Source organism: Alligator mississippiensis, chromosome 16 (assembly GCF_030867095.1).
Source record: "Alligator mississippiensis isolate rAllMis1 chromosome 16, rAllMis1, whole genome shotgun sequence".
Lineage (NCBI taxonomy): Eukaryota > Metazoa > Chordata > Crocodylia > Alligatoridae > Alligator > Alligator mississippiensis.
In genome coordinates, this window is record NC_081839.1 from 24,065,708 (window position 1) to 24,091,204 (window position 25,497).

Here is a 25,497-nt window from a genome sequence, read left to right on the forward strand (position 1 = left end):
GCTCAACAGAACAGCACTGCTATCCTCAGCAGAGACCAAATAAATGTAGCCACCTAGTGCCAATGGCAGGTGGAGATTGGGGGATCATGGAGGAATGGGCATGGGATCACTGACATTTCGCATAGTGCCAGGACAGCCAGCTACAGGGAAATGGCACTTGGTATCTAATGACTTTGTTCCGATTCCCTAAAAGTGAAAGGCTCTTTTTCTCTTATCTCATCCCTTGAGATTTCAACCCTGGGCCCTTAGATGTCTCTCCTAGTACAACTCAATCCGAAGCAGCAACAGCCTCTTGCGCAGAGCAAGCTGTGATGAACTGTGTAGTGGTTACACTACAGTGAACCTTCCCACGTATTTTGGGAGGAACCATTCACTCTCTAGGGCTCCCAACCAGAAAAGATCAAACTTTTCCTGACACTCTGCATAATAATCTGTCATGCTCATCAGCTGCAAATTAGAGTCCTGTATTTCTGGAGTTCCAAAAAAGATAAGATTCCAGTTACAAATTCTTGCATTTTTAAAAACATGACCCCTCCTCCCACCCAAATCCCAATTTTTATGGTCCAGTTAAAACTCCAAGTCTTATTTTCCCCTATTCCTATCACTGCGCGATCTGATCTAAGGGCACAAATGTAAATAAACTCTTCCAGACATCAAAGGCAAATTTTTTCTGTAAAGGCAAACAAGTCTAAAACTTTTAGAAACACTGTGGTTTTATATTGCACAGGGACATTAATACACTTGCATTTTCCTTCTTTGCATTGTTACTTTAGTCAGCATTAGATCCAAACTGAGCCTCCTTTTCATAAAAAGATTAGATGACAGCATACAGCTCGCATGGTAAACAAAGCACAAAGGCAGAGAAATGAAAGAAAGTTCCTCGCTATATATACAAATGAGGGCTTCCTCTCCATTAAAATTAGATACTGTTCTAGCCCCAGAAGACAAGACATGGTAAAGAAAAAAAAAGATAAAAAACAAAACCAGCAGATTGAATTCAACTGCAGCAAAGGGAACTGAAGAGAAGAGTTTCCCACAGACAGCTTGAGGTGCTGCAAGTGAATCAGATCTGCACAACAGACATCAGTATATTAAGGGCCTCATCTCAAGCCCACTGAAGTCAAGAGCAGTCTTCCACTGTTTTCAACAGGCTTCGTTGAATCAGGCCCAGATTCCTGCAGCAAGAGATAGCACAGACCCTGCAAGAGGAATGAAGATCTGGGCTGCAGATACGCCTGGCCCTGGAGAGCATGTTCTCACAGAGAAGAGAAGAAAACAGAACATTACAGGCCTAGATTTTCAAAATATCTAAGTAAACCCACACTTTGCAAGGGCAGATTTCATCAGATCAGAGAACTGACATTGTGCTGAGTTGAGCAAACGGCTAAAAGAAGAAGTTCTGTGAGCACCCACTTCAATTTAGATCTGATCACATTCCCACCCGTCTGCCTTCGACTCCTGCTAACAAAACTTGTTTAGCTAAAACACCTGCACGGTTGTTAGCAGTGAATTGTAAAGTGTGCACTTGACTGTATAAATCACCAATTCTGCTGTGCTCTTTAGCTATGTAGTGACATGTCCTCATTGCTTTTCCCCAGTTGTCCCATTTACGTAAATTGATGAGTTGTGGACACAAACTAAGGGACAGGAAGAAAAAACATTCCCTACAAAGCACTTCAATCCCACTTACGTGGAAGCAAAGCATTGAGTAACACCTATGCTGGCCCTCTACCCTTTCACCAGCACCAGTCCTCCAAGTCAGCAAACACCTTGCATATCTTTAGTGTATTTATCCCTTGTGAGTCAGCAGGACACTATTATCTCCATTTTATAGGTGGGGAAACTGAGGCACAAAAAGACTTTCCCAAAGTCAGACAAGATGTCTGTGGTGGAAGAGGGTCCTGACCCTTGGCCTCTAAATCTGGGTCTAATTGTCTTAACTTCTGGCCAATTCTTCCTCTTCACAAGTATGGAACTTGACCAGCTGAAGATCCATGTTGGGTTGCACAGTTACATAAGGAATAGACCATACTACAGACTAGACTGAAAATGTGCAGAGTCTGAGCAATCCGCAAGACAGGAATTAATCCCTGACAAAGCCTACAACGACTTTTGGATTATAAATAAATTCAAGAATGTCATGTTCTGTTCAATGTGGGGGGGGGGGAAGCTAAAATTGTTGTAATGCATGTTGTATTGTGTATTGTATTGTCAGTCAAAGGCCCAAAATTACCATCAAAGCTCCACTGTGCAAGTCATTGTACAAACATTTGATCAGATCTCCGTTACTAGGTAGGATTGAGCTCCACCTGTGTGCAATCCTGTGAAGGAATGGGCACCTCCAAGCCTACACACTGAGAGCGTGCCTAAAGAAGTTTTCCACCTAGCAGGCATGTCTACACAAGATGCTTACTGTTCAGTTGACTAATCTCCTATGCAGTAAGGTGTCACCATGCAACCGTACGCAGCAGCTACTATGCAGTTAATTAAGCTAATGCATGGTTTTCTACTACCTGTAAATGCTCACAGTAGATTAACTATGCAGTAGCTACTGCACAATAGCACGCATGTAGATGCCAACCAGGAGCAATTTGCTCCTGGTCAGCCCAGGCAGCAGGAGGTCCGCTGTTGCCTGGCTAATGCCCAATGTAGGAGGGAAGAGGGGGAACTGTGTTGGCTGCAAGGGCATCTGTCTCTCTACCATGCGGGTATTGGGACTGTCCTGATCCCCACGTGGCCAGAAGGGATGCTGCCTGGCAGCCACATGGTGATCAGGATGGTTCTGATCCCCATGGCTGGGAGAGGCGGGATCACCACATGGTGGGAGAGCTGTCTCGCCAGCTGGGACTTCTTTGTCCCAGCCACTTGGGAATCAGGTCATGGGATCTGATCCTCACATGGCTGGGAGAGCAGCAGGGACGCTGCTTGGCAGTCTGGCAGCTATGTGGACTAGGGACAGACATTACACACAAACCAGTTGAAGTGATCAGAAACTGGTTTAAACCTGTAACAGAACATAAGTTCAGTGCACATAAACCAGTTTCAAAATGGGCCAAACTGGTTTGAAATAAAACTGGTTCAATGTAGTATCAGACTTAACTGATTTGGGTCAAACCAGTTTATGCAATGTCTGTCCCAGACCCCTTCCTGGTTTAAGTTAAACCAGAGTCCCCCAGCATCCCAGATGCTTTGCAGCCCTGGGCTGGGCTGTCTGTTCCAGAGAGCAGAGCTGGCCCGGCCCTCTCCTTCCTAGTCAGAGCTCTGGCAGAGACCGCAGGCACAGCAGGGTCTGCCTGGCTTCCCTTGCTGCTCAAGCAGGGATTCCCCCCTCCCTGCCTCCCATCTCCCACAGCCTGGACCCCAGCCTTACGGACCCTAGGCATGTGGTATGCTAACTAATGCTGAGAGGTGTGTGTGTCTCCAATTTCACTGGGACAGGACAAAGGTAGACAGGACAGTGTCAGTTTAGGGCCTTTGGGACCTAATCAGCATGTCAGCTGGTAATGTCCCTCTGTTCCTTCCTTGGAAAAAGCTGTTTAAGAAGGGATTGAACTAAGGAGAGAGATGCTTTTGTTTTGTTGATGAGCTGAGAAACACTGTGGTTTTATCAGCCCCCTGCTGGTTTGCAGCCCTGTCAGGTTTGCAGACAGTATGAAGAAGCAGGGAGAGGGAGATTGAAAAGCTCAGTATCATCAACAGATGCATGCACTCCACACACCCCTTTTTGCCTCAGAGTGCAGCCAGGGGCTGGGGGCTGGGAACACTCCCACCCCTTGAGCACTGAGAGGGGAAAAGCCTGAGGCGGTGCAGGCCAGGGTAGGGGTTCACACCCCTCCCTAATCAGAGGTCCTGCAGGGACCTGGCCACAACCCCCACCCCTCCCCCTCAGCTCAGCACAGCACTGTGGAAGGAAAGGAAGGGCTGCGCTAGTGCCCCCTGGCTTCTAGCCCGAGCCACTGCAGGCACATGCCTGCATTTCTTCAGTCCAGAGGGACTGTCTGTTCGCTTGCAAACTGGTTCAACCTAGGCAAGTTAGACCAGCCTTCAAAAATTGAATCAATTCAGGCTCAGGCTTTTTGAATGTCTGTCCCCTCACCGTGGAGATTGGGACACTCCCTGGTCTTAGGCAGGAGCATCCACATTCTTAACTGCTCCTGCTGGGTGCAAATTTGCTCCCAAGCAGGCCCATGTGTAGACCCCTTCCTGGGTGCAGTGCATCTTATTTTAATGTGCAATAACCTTACTGTGCATTAATAGCATGTATAGATGTGCCCAGCATCCCTTACAGCATCTCTCAACATTTTTAGACTCAAAGCACTGCTTGGAAAGTACCAGCTCTTAGCTTTCACTTGTTTCTTGAACACACAAAAAAAAAAAGCAATCCTTCTGTTGCAAAGAACTCAGAAAGATCCCACCAGGTCAGAATGGTTTTGACGTTCTGTGTTCCTATTTGAAATTTCCAGGGTTATCTTCTGAATCATGTGTAGGTGTTTGCACAGGTAATGGTGAGAAGCACACTGTGGTACCCTTAAAAGGATCACACTGCACCCATTGGTCTGTTAGTCTGATATCCTGAGCCTTACCCAGGTCCTTTTGGAATTGGGTTTTACATCTATGGAAATTTAGCCTCTAAAAGTTATGCTCCAGAGAACTATCATTGTTATGGAGTACATAAGACCTCAGCTAAGGATGTAGGCTCCGTCGTGCCAGTTACTACTCAAACAGCCATGACACTCCCTGCCCCACACGGCTTGCACTCTGCATGACAGACATGACCCAAGCAGAGGAAACAGAGAAGAGGGACAGGGTGAGTTGAGAGGGAGGGAAATCCAAGAAGCTGGCAGAGGTTAGCAGTATTACGTTGTGACCAGTGGTATGAAGGGTGGGACAGGAGACCTCCCGCTTTCTGTGGGACATATCACCTATTCATTGCAATCCACAGTGCATGGTCCTGGGCTGGGAAGGAGAAAGAGGAACATGTCCTGGCAGAAGTACACCCTCATCAAAATACATAACCAAGATGCTTGATTCCAAAATGAAATCACCTTGTAGAAGCCACGTAGATTTTCCAGATATTACTTAGCTGTTATTCACAGCAAATCTGCATGCACTTTAGAAAGGGAATCAGTATCATCTGCTTCATTTTACAGATGGGGAAACTGAGGTACAGAGATGAAGGACTTGCCCAAGCTCACCCAGAAGCCATGGAAGGAGGAGGAGTCCAAGTCCCACTATAGTGCTCTGTCCATCAGTATTCCCCTCCTTACATAGCTCTTTCCCTTCACCAAGGATTCCTCATATCACTCTTGCAAGGTCAGTAGCTGCATACAATCGCCCACATTCTGCAGGTGGGGAAACTCAGCTACAGTCATTACTATGACAATGGGATGAGAACACAGGAACCCAGACTATGCTCAGATCAATGCAGTTCATGCTGCCTTCAAAAGCAACCTGTGAGGAAATGAGTCCAGCCAGAGGATGTGTTAGCTCTAAAACAAGGCCCGGAAAACACAGCGGATGCAGCCAGCTGTTAGTTACTGACGGTTCACTCCACCATGCCCAGTCCTCTTCATGTTCAACAGCAGCCGACAGACCCCATGAGAGTCTGGAATTAAGTAGGTCTGAATAGCCACAACTATATGCACATGTAAATGCACATGCAACTGGCATTGGCCCTTACGCCAGTCTCCAGCAATTGGCATTCACAGGAATCCTTGTTCTGGCACTGACCTCTAAATATAGCTCTAGTTTCTCAAGACACATGCAACAAGTAAATGACCTACATGTTGTAAGGGAGAGAAGGGAACCCGAGACCATTGCAAGTATCTGGCATTTGAGCTAAAGCAGAATCTTTACGTTTGATAGTTCATATTAAAGCTTTTATCTTTTTTGTAGGCATGCCACCACTAAAGGGAGATGAATACAAACAGGATAGCAAAGCAATTGCACCCTAGCTCTGGATGTCAATGCTGTCTTAGGGGCTCTAGAGAAAGAAGCACTACCTAGGTATTTCAGCAAGAAGGGCAGAAAACCACTGTCGCAAAGAGCTTACAAGTTTATGACAAGACAAGACAAGGCAATGGCAAAAGTGGAGTGGGGATGGGAGCACAAGCCAACATTGCAGCCCCTGGTGGTAAGTCTCCACTGAGAAGCCAAGGAGGCTTCTTCCATTCCAAACCCAGCATGCTCTTCTTTCTGCAAGGAGTCCTAGAGAAGAAGGAAGAAATCACATCCATGCAGCCACCTTCCACTCCCACCTCCTTTTTGGTTTAAAGCAACGGAAAGTCCTACCTGTGTTGTAGTGCTCTAAGCCAGTGGGAACTTCCTGAATGGCTGACTCATCCCAGACCGGGTAGCAAATCCTTTGCTGGTAGCAGGTGGACTGAAACCCACAGGTCATCCAAGGATCTTCATAGGCATTGACAGTGCCCTGCCTCTGATCACAAGGGAAAACATCAGGTTAGCAGCACAGGTAGTAAAATTAAAGTGGTCAGATACCCCTCCCCCCGCCCTTCCCCATAGATTTCAAATGCAGCATTTCTCATTGGCAATGTCAAAACCACCCATCTTCAGCTTGATTCAAATGGAAAATATTGGGGGGCGGGTTTTGCTAAGTAAACACAAAACCAAGACTGCAATTCAAAGGAAAACAGAAACCGGTAGGATGCAGCAAGTCCTGGGAATTTGACTGGAAAGTCAAGATTTCCCACCCCATTTCTGCAGACACAAGAGCTTTGGGAGGTGCAACATGCTACTACTTTGTAGGCGAGGAGCACTCCAAAACACTGCACCCTCTGTCGTGTGGCCTTTGCTCCTTAACAAGGCAACCCCCTATCAGCAGGAATGCCATAGCTATCAATTAAACTATCTTCCAGCTACAGAAACCCAATGAATAGCAGCTGCTGTCTCCTACAAGCCAATCTCCCTGGGGCATCTTGTGTCCTGAAGTGCAAGAAGGGGACGAGCCATGCCTCTCCTCACCAGCAGGGGGGAGAACTGAGTTTTTATGCTGCAAACCTTTCCATTCCCAATTTAAAGGGAGAGGGGAAAAAATCCTTGAAGCTGAGGCTTGAAACTATTTGACATTATCCCTTCCTCGGTTTAGCCTTCTTGTTGTTTCATTTGTATCAGCCCGTACCCAAGGACCTGTGGGGAAAGATGCTATCTTGTAATAATCACCCTTCATACCCGCTTACTAAATTCAGTTCTTTCCTAGGCCACTGGGAAAGTTTTAGGAGTCCCATGTCCAAAATCTTGATCTGGGCTCTGGTAAATATCTGGGCTCTGGATTTTTGCAAGAGCTCAGTATGATGAGTGTGAATATCTGCCCTGAATAGTAGATGCCAAACACTTGAGAATCTGGCCCTGGGCTCTGCTATACAACTGAAGCCACACAAGCTGGCCCTAAAAATATAAGAGAAGTGTTCAGTAAAAGAAACTGCATTGTCTAGAATGATTCATCTCGAAACTGTTCCAGTTTTGGAGCAAGCTGGTCAGTAGCAGGTCACAAAACACTTTTTTAAACTGGGAGAACGCATTGGGAAAAAGCTTAAGATCACAGGTCTCTTCCCTTCAGTCTCTGGGCCCTGTAGATAACAATGTTTGGATAAATATTCTTTCCTCAGTCTCTTCCTGAGAAGAGCTTGTTGTCTGAGGAAGAAACCTGCTCAGAATAGGCCTTGGAAACCCGCGTCTGCTCTGTTTTCCCTGGCCATTCCCAGTTTACAACCATCACAGTAGACATTGCACAACACCACTGCTTAGTGCATTATTTTCTTAAATCACTATCCCCCTCATAAGCATAAAGGGGTAGAAATTGCACCAGGGAAAGTAGTTTGGGGAAGGAACGGCATCTTTAAAGAGCAGCTTTATTCCAGCTAGGTATTCAACGGGCTAAGCGGGACAGTAGCAGAGCAGTTAAGGTGTTTGGTTATGACACGGAAGTACAAGTTCAAGCCCTGATCTTAGACTCACGCTGAAGGATACCCCCTGTCAGTCCAGCTATAATTGACTGCCCGGTCATTTGAGCTGGCAAGTTAAAGGTGGCAGACTGATGCTAGCTTCACCACTTCCTGTGTGCTCTTGGCTACAGAAACTGGCACGCCTTAACCTTGAGAGGAACCTTGGCATTGACTGAGCTTGTATGAAGGGTCCCCATAAGAAGCACTTAATTATACTTCCTTCTGGTTCTGACCTACCACCGATGCTGCCGTGTGTGGCTTCTGGAAGAGCAGGAGCAGTTTTAATTCTCCTGTGCTCACCCCCAAGACTCAAGGCCCTCGTGATTATGGGCTAATTAGAAAGACTAGGATTTTGACACAGACTGCAATTTGGCAGATGCTGCCAGTTTCCAAGGGAAGCAGGCATTACATGCGTGGGGAAGGAGGAAACATCACTTCAGTTGCTTCTTATCAGTGAGAGCCCTTGCTTCCACAAGGCTGTCTGCAGGAGTACCGCTGAGCTGTCCCCTGCAAACAGCATCCACAGCCCAGTGATGGCACCAAGGCTCCCCAAGCAGGGCAAGGGGAGAGCAAGAATGGGATGCACAGCAGCTACCACACTGAGCAGGGAGCTGCCTACAGACCAGCACGTACCTGCCTGTAACTACACAAAGAGAAACTCTGAGGACAAGGGTCGGTGCAATCCTCCCCAACCCAGGGATGGAGGGTGGCGCTCCGTCTGCTCATGTCGCACAGCCCTGAGCGTTCTCATGAACAGAGGAGTCTCTGCCCTTTCCATCAAAGAAGTCACACAGACTAGCTCTTCTCTTTTGAAATGTAGCTGGCAGAGGACGAGCCCACGGTGCTCGCCTTCCTGAGACAACTCAAACATGTTCGACCTCCCTGAAGACTGCTTGAGCCTCTCTGGTCTCAACAGCAGCCCAAGCAGGACTGGATATCTGGATGTGACCTGCTGAGACTGCGAGCCGACGCCTTGTCCCAACTCTGCCACTGACTTGCTGCAAGACCTTGGGCACATCCTTTTCTCTCAGGGTGCCTCGCTTTCCCTTGTGTGCTTTGACAGCCTCACATGAAAGCTACTGGATGACGGCAAGGCATGAACACATGTTGCTGGGAGAAACTTGCAGCTTGTGGCCCAGTGGCTGTCCAGTACCTCCCTTGGGCTCCCACTGTAAACACAGGGAACTAAACAGGCCCCAAGCTTCACCCCACGCGCCCTCACCTAGGAGTGAGGGGGAGAGATACAAGGAGCGTGAAGAGCAGGAACAAGGGGCACCATCAAGCTTTCCCAGCCTACTGCAATTAAACAGCCATTACTCAAGATAAGCAAGCCAGGTCTGTTTACACAATTAGGCTATAAGCCATGCAAAGGCAGGCAGGCTGTCAGCCCCCATACTGCTGGGGATCTTTGATCTGGTGGCACCGAGACTCTTGCTGGCGAGGGAAGGGTGGCAAAGAGACTGGGTCTCTCCTTCAGGGTGCGACTGGCCTCTCGCTGGCTCCGTGTTCCCTGGAACCACAGTAAAACTTGTGTGGTGACAGTCGGTAGGAGGTCTTGCCCTGAGCTGTCAGGAGCTCAATGAGCCAGAGACAAAGGGGGAGGGAGGACAGAGAACAGGGAGGCCAGCAGCAGTAAACCCAAAGAACGGGAAGAAATATGGTGCTAAGTTCCACGAGCAGCTACTGAAAATAGAGGGAGGTTGTTTTAAAGAAGGATGGTCTAGTGATTAAGGCACTGGGCTGGATCCTCGTCTAAATTCTGGTCCCTGGTCTGCCATAGACTTATCCTGGGTGACCTGTGTCAGTCTCTTTCTCTTTGCATGCCTCAGTTCCCCATCAGGTAATACTGCCCCACTTTATTGCACTGGGGTTTGAGCCTGCAGCTGCTCCCCCCAGGGGGACGCCCGCCTGCTCCAGCAAGTTTTAAGCAACTGTAATCACTCCACAAGGGTTCGGTCCTGTGAAGATTGACCGGCCAGAGCAGTGCTGGCTACTGGAGAAACTGAGCCTGTCCTGCGCTAGGTGCTTAGAGTTAGCAGCACTAGGCCTTCACTATGGTGTTCTGCAAGATGCCACTGGCACTTCTGAGATGCAAAACGAAAAAAATTAAATAAAGGGGGGATGCAGCAAGCTACCCTGAGCCAGGTATGGCCACCCAGCAAAAGGAGCAAAGCGATGACCCAATTTAAGAAGACAAACACCGAGATGCACCGGTATGGATTTGACATTAAATGCAAGCATCAAGGCAGCTAGGTAAATAGGTTCATGACAGTAAATGACTCTCAGTAGTATAACCAGATAAATGTGCTTGTGATCCAACACTTTCCTCACTGACATCTATGGAGACAATTCTGGTAGCACCAGGGGAAGCAGGAATGGTCTTTTTCAATGCACAGCCACAGGGTTCAAATGAAGCCTCCTGAGGTCACACCAGGGGAGCTGCAGAACGAGGCAGGTAGCCTCCAGCTCAGCAGGAAAGAAAGTTGTTGTCAGCAGCCACTTTGTTTTGACTGCTGTTAACTCCAGATAACAGGAAAGAGAGCTTCCTTCCCTACCCTCAGCCCCACAGAGCTTGCAGCCAGGCCAGCATCGTGCCCGGCCTCTTCTGCTCAGACATAGTCTCACCTGCTTCCAGGTCATGTTTTCTCCATCACTGGCCAAGTTTTAACTAGTCCCCCCTCCCCGACCATGGACACTTCTACAAACAGCACCAGTCCTGGAGCTTCAGCAGAGTCCCAATTTACACAACCTCCACAACCAGCTGACATTATTGTCAAAAAGAAGGGAGGGGGGTATGGAATTTCCCCACCGAAAAAAAATGCAGCTTTGTCCAAAAAATCCTCAACATCAGGACGTTCTGTATTGAACTCTCACCTTCAATAACCTTTTTCTTCGTCTCAGCCCCCCAAATGTAATGTTGTGCTGTTTCAAACAAAAAAATGTTGAAATATTTTCACCTTAGTTCAAAATTGCAGGGATTTCTGTAGCTTGAACGTTTTTCTTTTTTACCCCAGCCCAGTTTGGGACATAAAAAACAATGCACTGGAATTTTCTGTACGAGGAAAATTCCATTTTCCAACCGGTTCTACTTATCTCCTAGTTTTTCCACTGCAAAGCCATGGCCCCCACCTATCCTGCTGAGTTCCTATACCATTGCCATCATTGTGATGTTGGATAAGGGCCTGTTAATCTGATTTTCCTACTAATGATCTTGTAGAATTATCAACCTGTCCCTACTGCAGCCCTTTAGCCCCACTCCACTGACATAAAAAGGAGCAGAACTCCCAGCCCAGCTCAAAAATAATATGCCACCTTAGGAAATGTCCCCTTACATCCACTGGCATAGACTGTGCCAGAGCAAGGCTGGGCATGATCAATGGCAGCTTAGGAACTGACCACGTTGCTTTGTGCCTTGGCTATTCTGGAGCATGGAGCACCCACACATACATCCCCATACCAGAGCTGTCTAACAGACCAAAAACCAGCTTTTGTCCTTCTTCTCAAGAGGGCCAGATTCAGTGCTGCCCAAGGACCAGACTTGCATTCAAATCAAAACTGGCATTCAAAAAGACTGGGGTTCCCTTATCCATGTCCTATTACATGCTCATTCATTCCAAGAGTGTATCATCTCAGTTTGGACAATGCAGGGATTTCTGTAGCTTGAAAGGAGTTTTGTGCTTTTTTTTTTAAACCCAATTTGGGACATGATGCTTAGGTTAGAGTCAGCATTGGAAGAGGAGGTTTTGATACTGTGCTCCTATCTCTAGCTTGGCCTTACAAGCTGAAGACGTTCAAATAAGGCCCAGATAAGAACCCAGTATTTGAATACTTCTCAGAACCAAGCAAAACCCCTGAACTATTTTACATTTTCCATAAGCAGGGTTTCTCCTTAATCCTGCAATGCTGTGCCAAGCAAAGATGCAGCCCAAGGTACAAAATGCAACAGGGATACACAAGTAACCCAGCATCCCTCCTTACCATCACTCCTGGACGAGGCAGAGGATAAGGGGCTGGGCTTCCCAGGGTTGTGTCCATATAGTAACTCATCATCCTGGAGACACCTGCAGAAATGGAAGTAAACCATTAGATGCACTGCTGAGGAAGCCTGCTATGACCTAGGAGACATGAAACTCAACCCTACAACCCTTATTCACATGAGTTGCTATTATTCCTTCACGTTATCTCCCAGGGCAAGAAAAGGTAGTTGGGTTAGAGCTGAAAGGGTTCTTACTTAGATCATCCAATTTATCCCCACCATGCACATTCTTGGCTGGTGCAAGCTTGGGCCCTAAAGCATAGTCTCAAATGTCCTTCCCAGTCCAGTATTAATGGACTTTTCCACAGCAGCAGCAAACAAATGGCCTAATGCAACCTTCACTTTCCATAACCATCTCAAATGAAAATGGACATCATTTAGCAGAGGCCGCCTCCCTCTTCATCCTCCAGGGGAGGACAGTACAGGACAGAAGGAAGAAAAGGCTCCTTTCCAGGTTTATAGCCTGCCCATTTCGAACAGTGGGCTTCACAGCTAAAAAAGCAGAAAACCATGTTGTTCATGTCTTCTCCCCATCTGGAAATATCAGCAGGTTTTAGACTGACCCAAGAAACTGTCCAACAAAAATTAATTCATCTGGACTGCAGAGTAAACAGTATGTGCGAAAACCTTTCAAATCAACCAACAGCCAGAAAGATTCCCCCAGCGCTGCTGCCTTAACTACAGGCTTCAGCCGTATTCCTGGAAGACCAACTGCAGTGAGCCAGAGTGAATAGCTGGCTCGTTCTTCATCTCAGGCCTTTGATGAGGCACTCAATCAAAGGGTGCTGAATTGGGCTGAAAAGGCAGTGGGTCAGATGTCTCCTGCCAATTGTCACTGTGGTGGTTGGGGTGATCATCACATAAGCAGCTGCAATAAGTAGGCAGGCAGTGCAGTGGACTGAGCCAATGGTCCTTCTGAGTTATCTACTGGAAAAGTGTTTAAGGTTATGAACTTATAGTCCCATCCTAATGCTTCACAAATCAAAACTTAACTCATTTAAGCTAAGCTAATTGAAGATATAATGACCTGGTATTGATATCTAACAACCTAGATATGGACACGTGTGCACACACGCATACACTTTTGTAAAAATCTTATGTGACCTTATTGCAGGTGATGGATCTTCTCTGGATTTTACGCTAGCTTACAGTAGCTGGAAGCAGAGTCTGGTTCATGTATCTTCAGTTTTGAAGATCCCTTTGGGAATTTTTCGGTGTAGTGATTTATACCTGGCTCTCGTGATCCAGGAGAGAGCTCTTTCACCACTTGTTTTTTTGGTCGATTCTGGGATAGGCCCTTCTCCTATTATTAGAATTATAAAAAGAAGCATACCCCCAAACGATTCATAATTAAGTGGAAATCTGTTTTTCCATCAGCCTTAAGTTTCCATGAATAAAAACATTCAGGCATGGTACAAAATGCTCTTCTATGGAGGGAACATTCACGTTCCTGGTGGTGTCGTAATTTGTACCACTGCTGTTCACTCTGGGGGTGATTTGTCTGCCCTAAACTCCTTTTCTGTAGCAGAAGTAAAGGGGCTGAATACATGTGAAGGCGCTCTATATTAACCAGTGAAGTAGATCATCTAGGTTCCCCCTCCAAAAAAAGAAAAAAAAGAAGATTTATACTCACAAGAGGAAAATATAGGGCCAACATTCTTTCCATACTGTGCAAAACATGAGATATATGCAGTGCCATTGTCATTTCCAGGGCCATTCGCCTGGAAGGAAGCCATAAAGAGGGAGTTGCCTGGACTCCAAAAGAGCTCTTTTTTCAGGAAACGACTTTGTGCCAAAATGAATTACTATTTTTATTATGAATATGTTTAATTTTTTTTTTTTAAACAGACCCTTTTGGCAATGCCAGGCTGCGACATGGGCCAGCTGTCAATGGTTTAACCTCTCTGAGAAAGCAGCTGCTCTGTTGCCCCTGAGGAATTTCTCATTTGACTTCTTGAAACCCCCAGCACTATCCACTATATAACACAACTGTAACTGAAAGCATTTGGCCCAATTCCTGCCCAGCTTCGAGCAGTGCAACTGCACTGGCTCCAGCCCCTGCTTCTGCTTTGTGCTTTACACTCCATCTCTTGCCTTGGGTTGTGGCTTATCTGCTTTTTCCCCTGATTAGCCATAGGAGGCGCGGAGACCCAGGCACTGTGCAGGCTCAATTCCTCCTCTCTTGGAGGGGACAGGATAGTACTTTACTCCTGGAGGAGGCTGGCAGCAAGGGGCAATGTATAGGGGGTGCACGTGCACCCCCTGAGAGTGCCGGTGCACCCCCGTCAAGCTGCACTCCCTGTTTAGCCAGCGGGCAGGGGGTGCAGGCGGGCACACCAGTGGCAGCAGATCAAAAACACCCTCACCAGCAATCCGGGGAGGGGGTCCCAACTTTCCTCGTCCCCGCTAACCTGTCCGAGGGAGTCGTACCCCTCAACCTCCAACTGCTAGAGCACACAGTAGTGACCAAACGTCACAACTAGTGACAGAAGGCCTGTTATGTTTGGTTGTGGGGCAGGAGAGTTACTAGAGGTGCTTTTAATATATAAACTATTTTAGGAAGGATCTCTTTGCACTCTGTGAATTACACTTAAAAATAGAAACTGGAATAATAAATGCTCTTCACTCAATGTGCGTCACCAGCAGGGGTTGAAATTTGAATTAGTCAAAAAAAAAAAAAAAAAAAGATTTCGCCCCCACGACAGTTTTTAAAGTTGTTTTCCCCAAAATTCTGATGGAAAAATCTGAATTTTTCCAACTCTAATTGCTCACACTTTCCATTTTTATAACTTAAAAAAAAGTTTAATTAAAAGCCCCTAAGTTCTCTGCATCAATTTTTGGTTTTGAACCAAAAGCTATTTTTCACATTTAAAAAAAGAGTTTTGAATTAAAAAAAAAATTGCAACCAGTTGCAATTTGAATTTGGAACCAGTTTGAATTCTGGACCTTTTGACCTCCAGTATACATTCCTCTGATGCAGCTACCAGAGTGATCATTATCTTATTATATGTGAAATGGTCATGCTGGGTGGTGACTGAACACACACTTTTCAGGGAGTTTGCTAGACAACAATAGGATGCTGGAGACCAGAAACGAAACCCTGGCTTCATTCCTGATTGTAGAAGCGGGCTCTGGTCTAACGGTTGGAGGCAACCAAACGACATTCAACGTCAGGCCACTTGGCCAAATGGGTAAGATTCAGGAGTGTCACATTAGAGACCTTGGTTTTATTCCTAGTTCGGCCTGAAGTTAGCAAACCTCCTCTGTTTACAAATTTGGAAAATGGGGTTTGTGGAAGGTAATACAAATATTTGACTTGCCTGCAAAGATTGGGCCAAGCAGCATTGGCCAGGTATAACCCCTTAGAAGTGCATGGAAATATAAAGACCAGTCAATTGGTGAGAGCTGAATCACTTTTCTTTGGTCCTAGCTTAGTACAAATTCCCTTAGGGCAACACAGGAGCATCTCTTGTTACCCAGCTTTTGACACTGCCAGGCACTGGCAATGCAAGATGCCAGCCAAATCATGGTGCTCCTGATAAGATCCGGCATACGAGATGGATGAAGCATGCATGCAGCACTCCCTTCTCTTGCACCACCAACTCCTGCTAGCTCCTCTGTGCACACGTGGGCTCCTCATTAGTTAAGCTAGTGAAAGCCACAGTTGAGGGTGGGAGGAGGGTTACACCCTTTTCTCATTTTCATTTAAAGTGATTTTGTTAAGTTTTGCTCAATAATTAAGTCTCACGTCTTCCCGAGCAGGCAAGTATATGAACGTGGTCTTAAAAAAAAACAGGAATTTTTTTGTCTACTATGCAGGCACTTCCCTCAAACCCCCTATTTTTGAGACATTTATACATCCACTTATCCAAGTGCAAAATGTTGCCTATTAGGGGCATGGACAAAGCAAAGGGTGACAGAGCGCATCTACACATGCTATTATGGCACCGGAATAAACTGTGGAGTTTATTGCCCCGCAGTTTATTGCTCCTGTGCACCATTTGAACATGTGTCTGGGAGCAATAAACTCCATGTCGGAGCAGGCCCAGCTGGTAGGGGGCACCAGGGATCAGTCTGCCAGCCTGGGGCTGCTTCCCCTCTCAACGTGCTAAGGAGGGGCCGGCTAGGGCACGAAAGTGCTTCACTGTGGCAGGCACCTCCTGCATCTGCATGTGCGCTGCTGCAGAATTTTTACTCTACCGCTGGACACTACTTGTATTTACAATAAATTCATTTATTCCAGCCTCATGGGGTGCATGTGTAAATACCAAGATGTTTAACTGCACACCTAATTAGTCCACTGTAGTAAACATGTCATGTAGCTATGCCCACAGTATAGGTTTCCTGTGCCAGTATATCCCAGTACTGCACTTGCAGCGACAGCCTGTAGGAGAAAGAGGAGTATAGAAGTGTCTGGCCCAGGCAGACATCAATCTCTCCCTGCAGTGCCAGGTTTTGAAGGCATGCGTTTCATGTACTGTGTGCTCACTGCTAACATGAAAGGAATCCTTTACTGCAAAAGGAAACTGGTTCTTTTATTAAGACAGCGATTTATAAATGGCCTGCAGGTGCTGCTATCCATGTGCATATGGTATCAACCAATTCCCCATTGCCCTCTCCAAACTCTTCCCCCTGCAATCTCTGCTCCTCTTCCCAGTCAAATTCTGGTTGCTGTGGACACTTATGCCCAAAAAGCTGGACTGAGAGTGTTAACTCATTTGTACACAGACCACCGAATAGTCTCCAGGTAGTAAAGAAGTTCACTCACTCCCCATCCTGGCAGGCTTTGAACCGATGACCTAAAATCAGAGTCAGTTCAGAATTTTTCCAACCAAATGCTTTTTTGTTACAAAAACTTGGATTTGCCAAAACCAAAACTATTCAGGGAAAAAGGGTCATTTTTGACAAAATTTCCCATTTAAAAAAAGAAATTAAAAGTGGTTTTAAAATGATTAGGAAAAAGGGACACTTCCATCTTTTCAGAACTAAAGATGTCAAAATGAAAAATAGACTTTTAAGTTCAATTTATAGTTAAATAATAATCAGCACAAAATATTTCCGTTGATCCAATCTGATATTTTTTGGGTGGTGCAAGGAAAGAAGGCAGAGGGAAGTACTGCCAGTTAACAAGAGCTAACAATTTGGTGTTTTTTTTACTTTTTGTAAAGATTAGTAGTGGAAAAAACATAAAATCTCAAAAATTCTGGTAGGAAAGAAAAATTGTTTCCTGTCCACTTCTAGTAATATATCTTATATCCAGGCCCTCATTGATTTATTTCAGTGTCATTAGAGACTTGCAGTTTTCTTAACCTGATGAGACTGCTACACTGTGTAGCACGCTGAGGCTCACTGGTAGATAAGTGTTAGTCTACCACAATTTCTCATCATTACGTTGCCTATAGACTCAGCTATTTGATCAGCATGAACAAGACAATACAACACAAAACAATTGTGCAGAAGACTAGGACGTCACCCCTGAAAACAAACCAAAAGAAAAGAAAAAGAAACATTTGGGGAAAATGTATTTTTATTTACAAAGGATTTTTCCAAAGCCCTGTGGATCTGAAAGAAACAGCACTTTGGACTCATCTCCAAAAGGAGACAGTGGCTTTGTTTTAACGTTAAACTAGGTTAGTCACCCCGGTGCACATCCCTGTGCAGAAACAATTTTTCCCCCTGGTTGAAAAGCAGCTTATTGTAGTTTAGTTTAAACTGATTCCTAATCTTAAACCAGCAAAACTCTTTCATGTCAACAAGGTCTTCCTTTCTCCTACTATAGGTTAAAGAGGGCACTGCTCAATAGGCCACTTTCCAAAATAAGCTACACCTTGCAAAATAAATACAGGCTGACAGAGAAATAGGCAATGGTTTGAGTCAACTGGTCTCAGCAAAAACTCACTAAATAATACATGCATGCCCGAGAACAGACTGGTTTTGCATTGGAACAGCAGCAGCCACGAGCAGTTTCCTTTCATTGCCTTTGTAGGTTTACACAGTAGGCAAATGTTTCCTGAACCAGACGACTGGCCCACACAGGTTCTCAAGAACCGTTTTCATTCCTCACTAAATATCATTTGCATTTTTCTCTGAATGCCTTTGCCGTTAAAAACCTCCCAGTAAAGCACAATGTACCAACATCTGTTGCTACCTATGGTTGGAAGTGGCTTACCCTGGTGCTATGCAATCACACTAGCAACAAAGACGAGACTTCGTGCAATAATTAAAATGAAAAACAAATCACCAACCACGGAATTGTAATAAAGCACTAATGAAATGCTCCCAGGCACCTGGGATAAATCTTCCTTTGTCTAACTTCATTGATCTTAAGAGACTCACAAACAAGGATAATTTATTCTTATTTGATTCTGCTCGGGTTCATATACTACGCTCATCATTAGAGTATCAGAGTTTGCTGAATTGTGGGCATGGACAGACGTATGCATCTCAGCATAATTTACATGCGTTTGGCAGGACCCGCAGTTGTTCCTGTGACAGTCTGTACAATAGGTGGCTTTTCCAGCACATCACCGCTAGGTGGCAGGGGAGCAGGTGACACTGTGTTTAGCAGCATTCTGGCCCAGTACGGACACACTGATAGCATTTTACCCCTGATTGTTTCACAGTCATTTTCTAGCAGATTGGGTGAATTTTACTTAGTTTAGGTAAAATGCTTTAAAAATTTTGGTCCTCAAATTATAGATGCCATATTTCAGCCAGCAAAAACAGGTCCAGTGTTTAACCTCTGACATTGTCTGAGCCGTAAGTGTTCAGGCTGGGCTCAAAACTTTTAGTAGATAAATGTATGATGGTACCTATCACCACACAGGTGAAATCTTCCCCTCACTAAAGTCAATTGGAGAGGTTGACTTTAATCAGCCTAGTATTTCACCCAAACCTCTTAGCGACCCACAGTCATGCCGAAGAAGTTAACAGAGAAATTAAATGTATTTTGTACTAAAGGATTGTTTTTAAGCTAGTTAAAAATATCAATTATCTGAAAACTTTCTAAGTGCTGGAGTTGTTCCCATTTTATAAGGTTCTGAAAATGGGATCACTTGGGCAGGTTTACAAGAAAAATTGAAAATGTCTTTCATTTTCACCCCTTCCCTCCATAGTTTCCTTCATTTTTTAATTTAAAGCAATAAACATAAACAACGTCCAGTTTAATTTTCCATCTTTTTTCAAAAAAAAAAAATTTTTCTCTCCTTTTGCAGTTCTATCACTTTACCAAAGTTAAGGAAGTTTTTAAAAGAAATTAGACTGGCACAAAGCAAAATAGAAAATGAGAAGGTATTCCTCTTCCCTTATGGCAATAAGCCATAATGGTAGTTTAGATGGATCCATGCCAGGCCAGGTATTGTTTCAGGTATACTTCCATAATCAAAACAGTACACCTTGTCAAAAAGTATATATTGTCAAAAAGACAATATTCTTATTGTAGAGTGATGGACTTTGTGAGGGAACCGAATTACATCTATGAGCCAAAATTGCTGCCACAAGAGATAATTAAGAAGAACAGATATTGTGCAATGCAGGACAGTTTTTCACTCCTTACTCAAGACATGGAAGATGACCTCTGCCAGAGAAAGACATGAAAGCAGACACTATAGGGATATAAAAAAAACACCCTATGCCCACAAGGAATGAGCCCCTAGAGTGGAGATCTAAGGCACTAAGACAAGGCAGCAGTGCTTTCATGGGTTCAGAAACGGGAGATCTTGAGTGTGTAGTCCAGAGAAATTTTAACAGAGCTTCCACCATTTCCCATAGGAAATGACTTCACAGCCCGGCTCAGTTCACTGTCAGCAAGTTTCCTGATATTCAGGCAGTACTTTTCTTCCCTTTAGGTTCCTTGTATAACATCTTAAACAATCTCTCTCCTTCCTTCTGGTTATTCCCTTCAGATACAATTAGGCTACATTCATGGCTGCTCCATCACCTTTTAGAGGAACTAAATTCTGCAATTAATTATAATGGCAAAAACAGAGTACCTCTGCTGAGATCAAGTAATTAACACAGACGTATGCCAGGGCAAGGGAGCACTCGAACTGCTTAAACAGTTTAAAATTAAACAATGCCCCCTATCGCCTGGCCCAATTCTCACTGACTTCATTTTGGTCTTATTGTTCACTATTTGGAAACATCTGCGTAAACGAGCGTGGGAGAATATGACCTTTCTTCATTGGCTTAATCCTATACCACAGTCAACAGAAAGTCAATTTGACCTGCTTTTTTTTCCTTTTCAGGTTCATTTTTCACAAATCAGCAACACATTTTTTTGTATGCTCAAAAACATTTGTTATTACTTTCAAATTTCCTGTAAAAAACAGAAGCATTTTTAATAAAAGTTATTTGTTCTAAAGTTTTATCAGGGTTAAACACACAAGAAAAGGTTTTGATTGGGTCCAGCATGATTATAAATGAATATGAATATTTATTTATTTTATGTATATATAAATAGATACATACATACATATATATGTATGTACATATACATACACATATACATACATACATGTATGGAAAAAAGGAAAAAAAAGCAGGTCAAATTGACTTTGTTGACTGTGGTATAGGATTAAGCCAATGAAGATATACATACATGTATGTATGTATGTATATGTACAGTATATATGTATGTGTGTGTATATATAATTACTCTATTTTATGCATTTCTTATTAAGTATCCCAATGCTCCCATGAGGTATTTTAGTAGTTATTAGCCCCATTTTAAAAATGGGGAAATTTAGGCAAAGGGAAATAAAGTGATTTTTCCAAGACCATACGACAGGCCAGTGCCAAAAACACAAATCCTGTTTCCCCAATTATGAGTCCAGTGCTCTATCCATTAGTCCATCCTGCCTCTGTGGCTAAGGGCTTGTGAGAGATTTACAGGCTAAGATACCAGGGTAACGGATGCAGCAACTGAATAGAGTTTGTGGGTTTCTCTCAGTCCCTTTCTATTCCTAAAAATCAAAATGATTCACCCAACCTAGCCTTTCTGTATATAAGCAGGGTTAGATGGGGAGGGGTAGGGATAGGACAGGCAGGGCAACTTAGCTACCACATCAAAATGTTTCTCCATGTAAGAATCCAGCAGTCAGTAACTCGAAGGAGGTGAGGGAGCACAACTGACTGCCCTGGAGGCCACTGACCGACCCAAGGCAGCTCAGTTACCACCATTTGCATTGAGCAATAATATATCATCCTTAGGGAAAAAATAACCCTTGGAAATGACATTCTTCCTCAACGCTTTAACCCTCAAAATGCTTGCACTTTCCAGGCTCCCTGCCAATTTAATTCTCAGGAGAAAGGGTGGGTACTAGTTTGGTGATACATTATATTGGCCTCTTCAATTAATCAACTTTTGACACCAATTTAAAAATAAAAGAGCATTCCCAACACTGGGCGATGGACAACGGAAATGAGAGCTCTCAGTTTGCTGCGGAAAAATTAATTGACAAGACACTCTTCTTTCACAGATCAGCCTTCTTCTATCACCTTTTGATGCTATCTTATTTATATCATTACTAATCTGCACCTTTGTCACATCTTTCATCCAGAACTTCAAAGCTCCTCAATTAAGTCTTCTCCAGCCTCTAGCCTTGAAGATAACACATTAAACACAACTGACTGTGAGGCTGCGGGAAACTGAGGCACAGACACAGGATCTGTGCTGCAAAACACATAAACACATTTGTTGATCCTCTGTGAAATGCAATGATATATGAACTTTCATTTCTACCCAGGAGAACTTTTGCAGTCTTTTCTCCAATGCCTGATGAAGGGTGTTTGTGCCCGAAAGCTTGCAATTTAAGAATTTTTATTGCAAAAATCTTGTTGGTCTAATAAAAGAGATCATCTCTACTACGAGTCCCGATTGCCTTTTAAACACCTTTTCAGGACCCCCCGCTATGAAATACTAATAGATTCATGAACTAACCAACCACATGACGCAAGTCGTGAGAGTCGGGCCCAGAACCGGGGTGTCCTGATCCCAGATCCTTGTTCTAATCACTGAAACCTGCCGGATAACTGCAGTTGGCTTGTTATTCCTTTAAGAGGGTTTGCACCTTGTAGAGCTTCCTGGGGAGTTGTTTGTTTGGAGAGCAGTTTCTGCTTTCATGCAGTTGAAATGGTTTGTGTAACTGGGGGGGTGGAATAGATCTGAAGCTTATTTTGTAACACCCTACACCCCCGCCCATACTACGGGACAATCTTTAGCTCTAGGTTGAGTTAAGATAGATAAAATACTTTCTTCTCCATCTCTGTCTCTCTTTCCCACTCCCTCTAACACACATATACACGCACATGCACACAAGCACCCGTGCACATGCACATGCATGCACGCACACACAAAAGACTCCCGATTCCTTGCACTTTTCAGATAACTGCCCTCAGGCTAAGACCCCCTCGGATCTTTTGCTCAGCTCATTTACCTTTGACAAAATTACCCATAAGCAGCCCATTCATAATTAGGTTTCACTAATGCCACCATCAACAGCACCAACAAGTCAGCTGTTATCTGACAGCTGGAGGTCATGGTGAGGACTCGACATCATACAGCTTGCTGGCTAGGGCAAGAACCTAAATGGAGGAGGCAACCATTACGCCTCTGAATCCGGATCACGGCAGCTATTTGCAATTGCAGGCGGATGTGGAGGAGCAGGGGAAAGGGGACAGGGTGGCAATTAGGTCATTGCTATTTCATTACTATGATTCCACTATGTAATAGTTGATTTGAAACAAACATCCTGGGCAGATCTTCAGCTGGGGCAGACCGACACAGTGGAGCGCTGCTGATTTACACCAGCCAAAGGGCTGGCCCTGTGGACAACACATTTCTGCTGCAGAACAAGAGCAGGCCAAAGGCAAAAGGGGGTTAGCCTGGGACTTGGGAGGCCCAGATTCGACTCCCTGCCTTACTGCAGACTGGGTAGATGGCATAACATTGGGCAAGTCTCTTCATCAGGATTGTTAGAGATCACTAGGCATTTTGGGAAATCCCACAAGGCCCCTGAATACCGTTAAAAATCTAGTTCTTTTCCTCTGCAAATCACTTCCCCATATGTAAAACAGGGATAACAGTTCTGCTTTACCTCGTGAGGATCAACACCGCGCAACATGCCCCGAGACCAGAGGAAGGGCGAACCACAGAAGCACCTAAATAGATGCAAGCTTTTAACTGTCTGGTCACTTTTGTTCTACATAGACCTACAGGATGAGGGTGAGAGAGAGGTAAAAGCCACAACTGGTTAAAAGGTTTAAGCATAGAGCCTATTCCACAATAAAAATCAAAGTCACTGAACAATCATCCTGGCCAGCATTTCCTGTTGTTTAAAAGCTAATGTTCCTGTGTGAGACAAAAATCTGCTTTGACAAAAAGGGATTTCAATGACAGAAGGGGGGAAAAAAGATTTAAAACAATATCATAGTTAAAATTAACGTGAATAGATACTGACCAGTGAGGGACCTCCATGCAGCCCGCAGCCCCCTGAAGGGATCAGATGACAGAGCTAGATGCAGGGTTGCTGGTAATTTTAATAGCAAATTAGTGGCCACATGCAAAGCATCAAGTTAAAGGCTAAAGGAAAGATGGAAGGCCTGACTCTGTACTACTTAGGGACTCAGAGCTCCCACAGGCTTTCAAGGATTCACTGGGAGTTTGGGTTTTGCAAGGAAAGCAGGATTGTGTCCTTATTGATGAGGAATTACAGTCATGCACCCCCAAAGCTCTACAGCCCTTCAAGCCTCGGTGCTCCCCACTTCAATTACTTTCAATAACCCGAAAGCGAAAGCTGGCACATATTTGCATGGCATTTGCTGTTCTTCAGTCCAACTTCAATCTAGAGGATGTTTGGGGCACAATATTGTGAGGATGAACAACATGAGAGGAGAGGAGGAGCCAAGGGCTTTCAAGAATTCCAGCAAAGATATAATCGGGCAAATTCTCAGCTATTATAAATCAGTGTCCCTCCACAAATGGCAGAGGAGCTACACCACTTTACACCAGCTGAGGATCTAGCCCTAAGCATTTTTGCTGCTGCTTCTTCTGTACAACAGAGCAACTAGGAAAAAAAAAACCATACATTTTGGACCAAAAATTAAAAAAATCAACAAGTTCAGCATGTCTTTAATTTTAATCTATCACAGTATTACTAAGAAAGCCAAGAAACAATGTATTCAAGACAAGGAAAGCAGTAACATTATCTTTAACATTTTCTATATAAAGCCTACTTTTTAAAGGAAGCAACGTTTCAGATGGTTAGAAACCCCTAAATTACCCCCATCTGTGATCAGCAAATATGTTGAGTTAGTCAGCTGGGATACGGTGTTTGCAGAAAAAGTAAATTCCCTAGAAGATCACTAGGAGATTGGAGTTTAGCAATATTCTGGAAATCAATATTGGCAGAGAGCAGCCCACGGTAGAGTTTAGCACAGAATCCCTTCCCCAGCATCACTTACTACTTGTCTGAAAGACCAGAGAAAAAGTCGTGTCTTCCACAGCTCTCCACACTTGTCTAGGGTCTCTTTCCAAATACCTGGTGAAATCCTCTGCACTAGAGCTAAAGAGGATGGAAATACCATAATGTTCCTAGCAGGGCCGCCCATTCAAATAGGAAGGGGGTGTGGTCAGGACAGCGATCCAGGGGTAGTGGCAAAAGGCGAGCTGTAAGCTAGGTTCTGACACTGTTGCTGCAGCAGCGTAGATAGGAAGCTAGTAAGGCCGCTGCGACCAGATGTGATTTCACACACTGCGAACTCATTAAGATTAAACTTCTGTTACGTGTAATCAGCAGTGAAAGCCTCTCTCCAGGCAGTTGCAGGGTGGGTGGGTTTGGTATCAGGCCTGCGGGACTTTCAAGCTTTGGAAATGGCTTTTATTCATTTCGTAAGGCACAAAGGGACAAATCCAAGAAAAGATACAGGTACCGAGACTGGGCTGTAGGCAGAATGCAGGCTCCTAAGGCCAAAACTGTGGCTGCATGCAGACACGCAAGGGCGTGTGGTTGCAGCGGCACAAATTGCTGCAGCACACACCCCTGCACGTGCGCTTTGTTGCGGGACAAACTATCCTGCAGTGGGCAAACTGCCCTTGCGCCACTCCTCCTGGCTCTCCAGGCACAGCTCCTCCTGGCCCCGACAGTCTTACCTGGTGGCCTGGAGCAGCGGGGGCACAGGTTGGGCAGCACGGAGGATGAGTCGACAGCCAGTGTTGTTCTGGACAGCCCAGCCTCTGCGTGTGCCAGTGCATACTCATTGCACATGTGTTGCGCCGCTTTTTATGCCAGGTTTTTTTCTTTGACTGGCAAATCCTGGGAGCAAATTTTGGCTCCAAGCTGAAAATCTGCAATGCTGGGCATGTTTTAACATTCACCACTTGCGGTCTGTGGCACCACAAAGAGGTTCGAAGGGCCACAAACCACATGTGCCTGCACATCTGGATGTGCCCTGTGATTGCAAAACTTCCCAGACAGATGCTGCCTGAGCTTCACAGGCACC

At 44.9% G+C, this 25,497-nt stretch overlaps 1 protein-coding gene across 3 annotated transcripts in view; it reads right to left on the reverse strand.

Moving 5' to 3' along the window:
- The window catches only part of ETS1 (ETS proto-oncogene 1, transcription factor), a 115,557-nt gene extending 90,997 nt beyond the window's left edge, over positions 1-24,560 (reverse strand). For 2 of the 3 annotated variants that reach the window (XM_014600890.3, XM_019490116.2), the window contains exons 1-3: positions 24,460-24,560; positions 11,940-12,022; positions 6,292-6,436 (exon numbers count right to left, since the gene is read on the reverse strand). In XM_014600890.3, coding sequence (XP_014456376.2) covers positions 6,292-6,436; positions 11,940-12,011 — 217 coding nt within the window. In that variant the 5' untranslated portion in view covers positions 12,012-12,022; positions 24,460-24,560. Of the gene's footprint in view, positions 1-6,291; positions 6,437-11,939; positions 12,023-24,459 lie in introns of those variants that run through there. The other variant, XM_019490114.2, reaches the window with a different exon arrangement.
- Between the last annotated feature and the right edge of the window lie 937 nt (positions 24,561-25,497).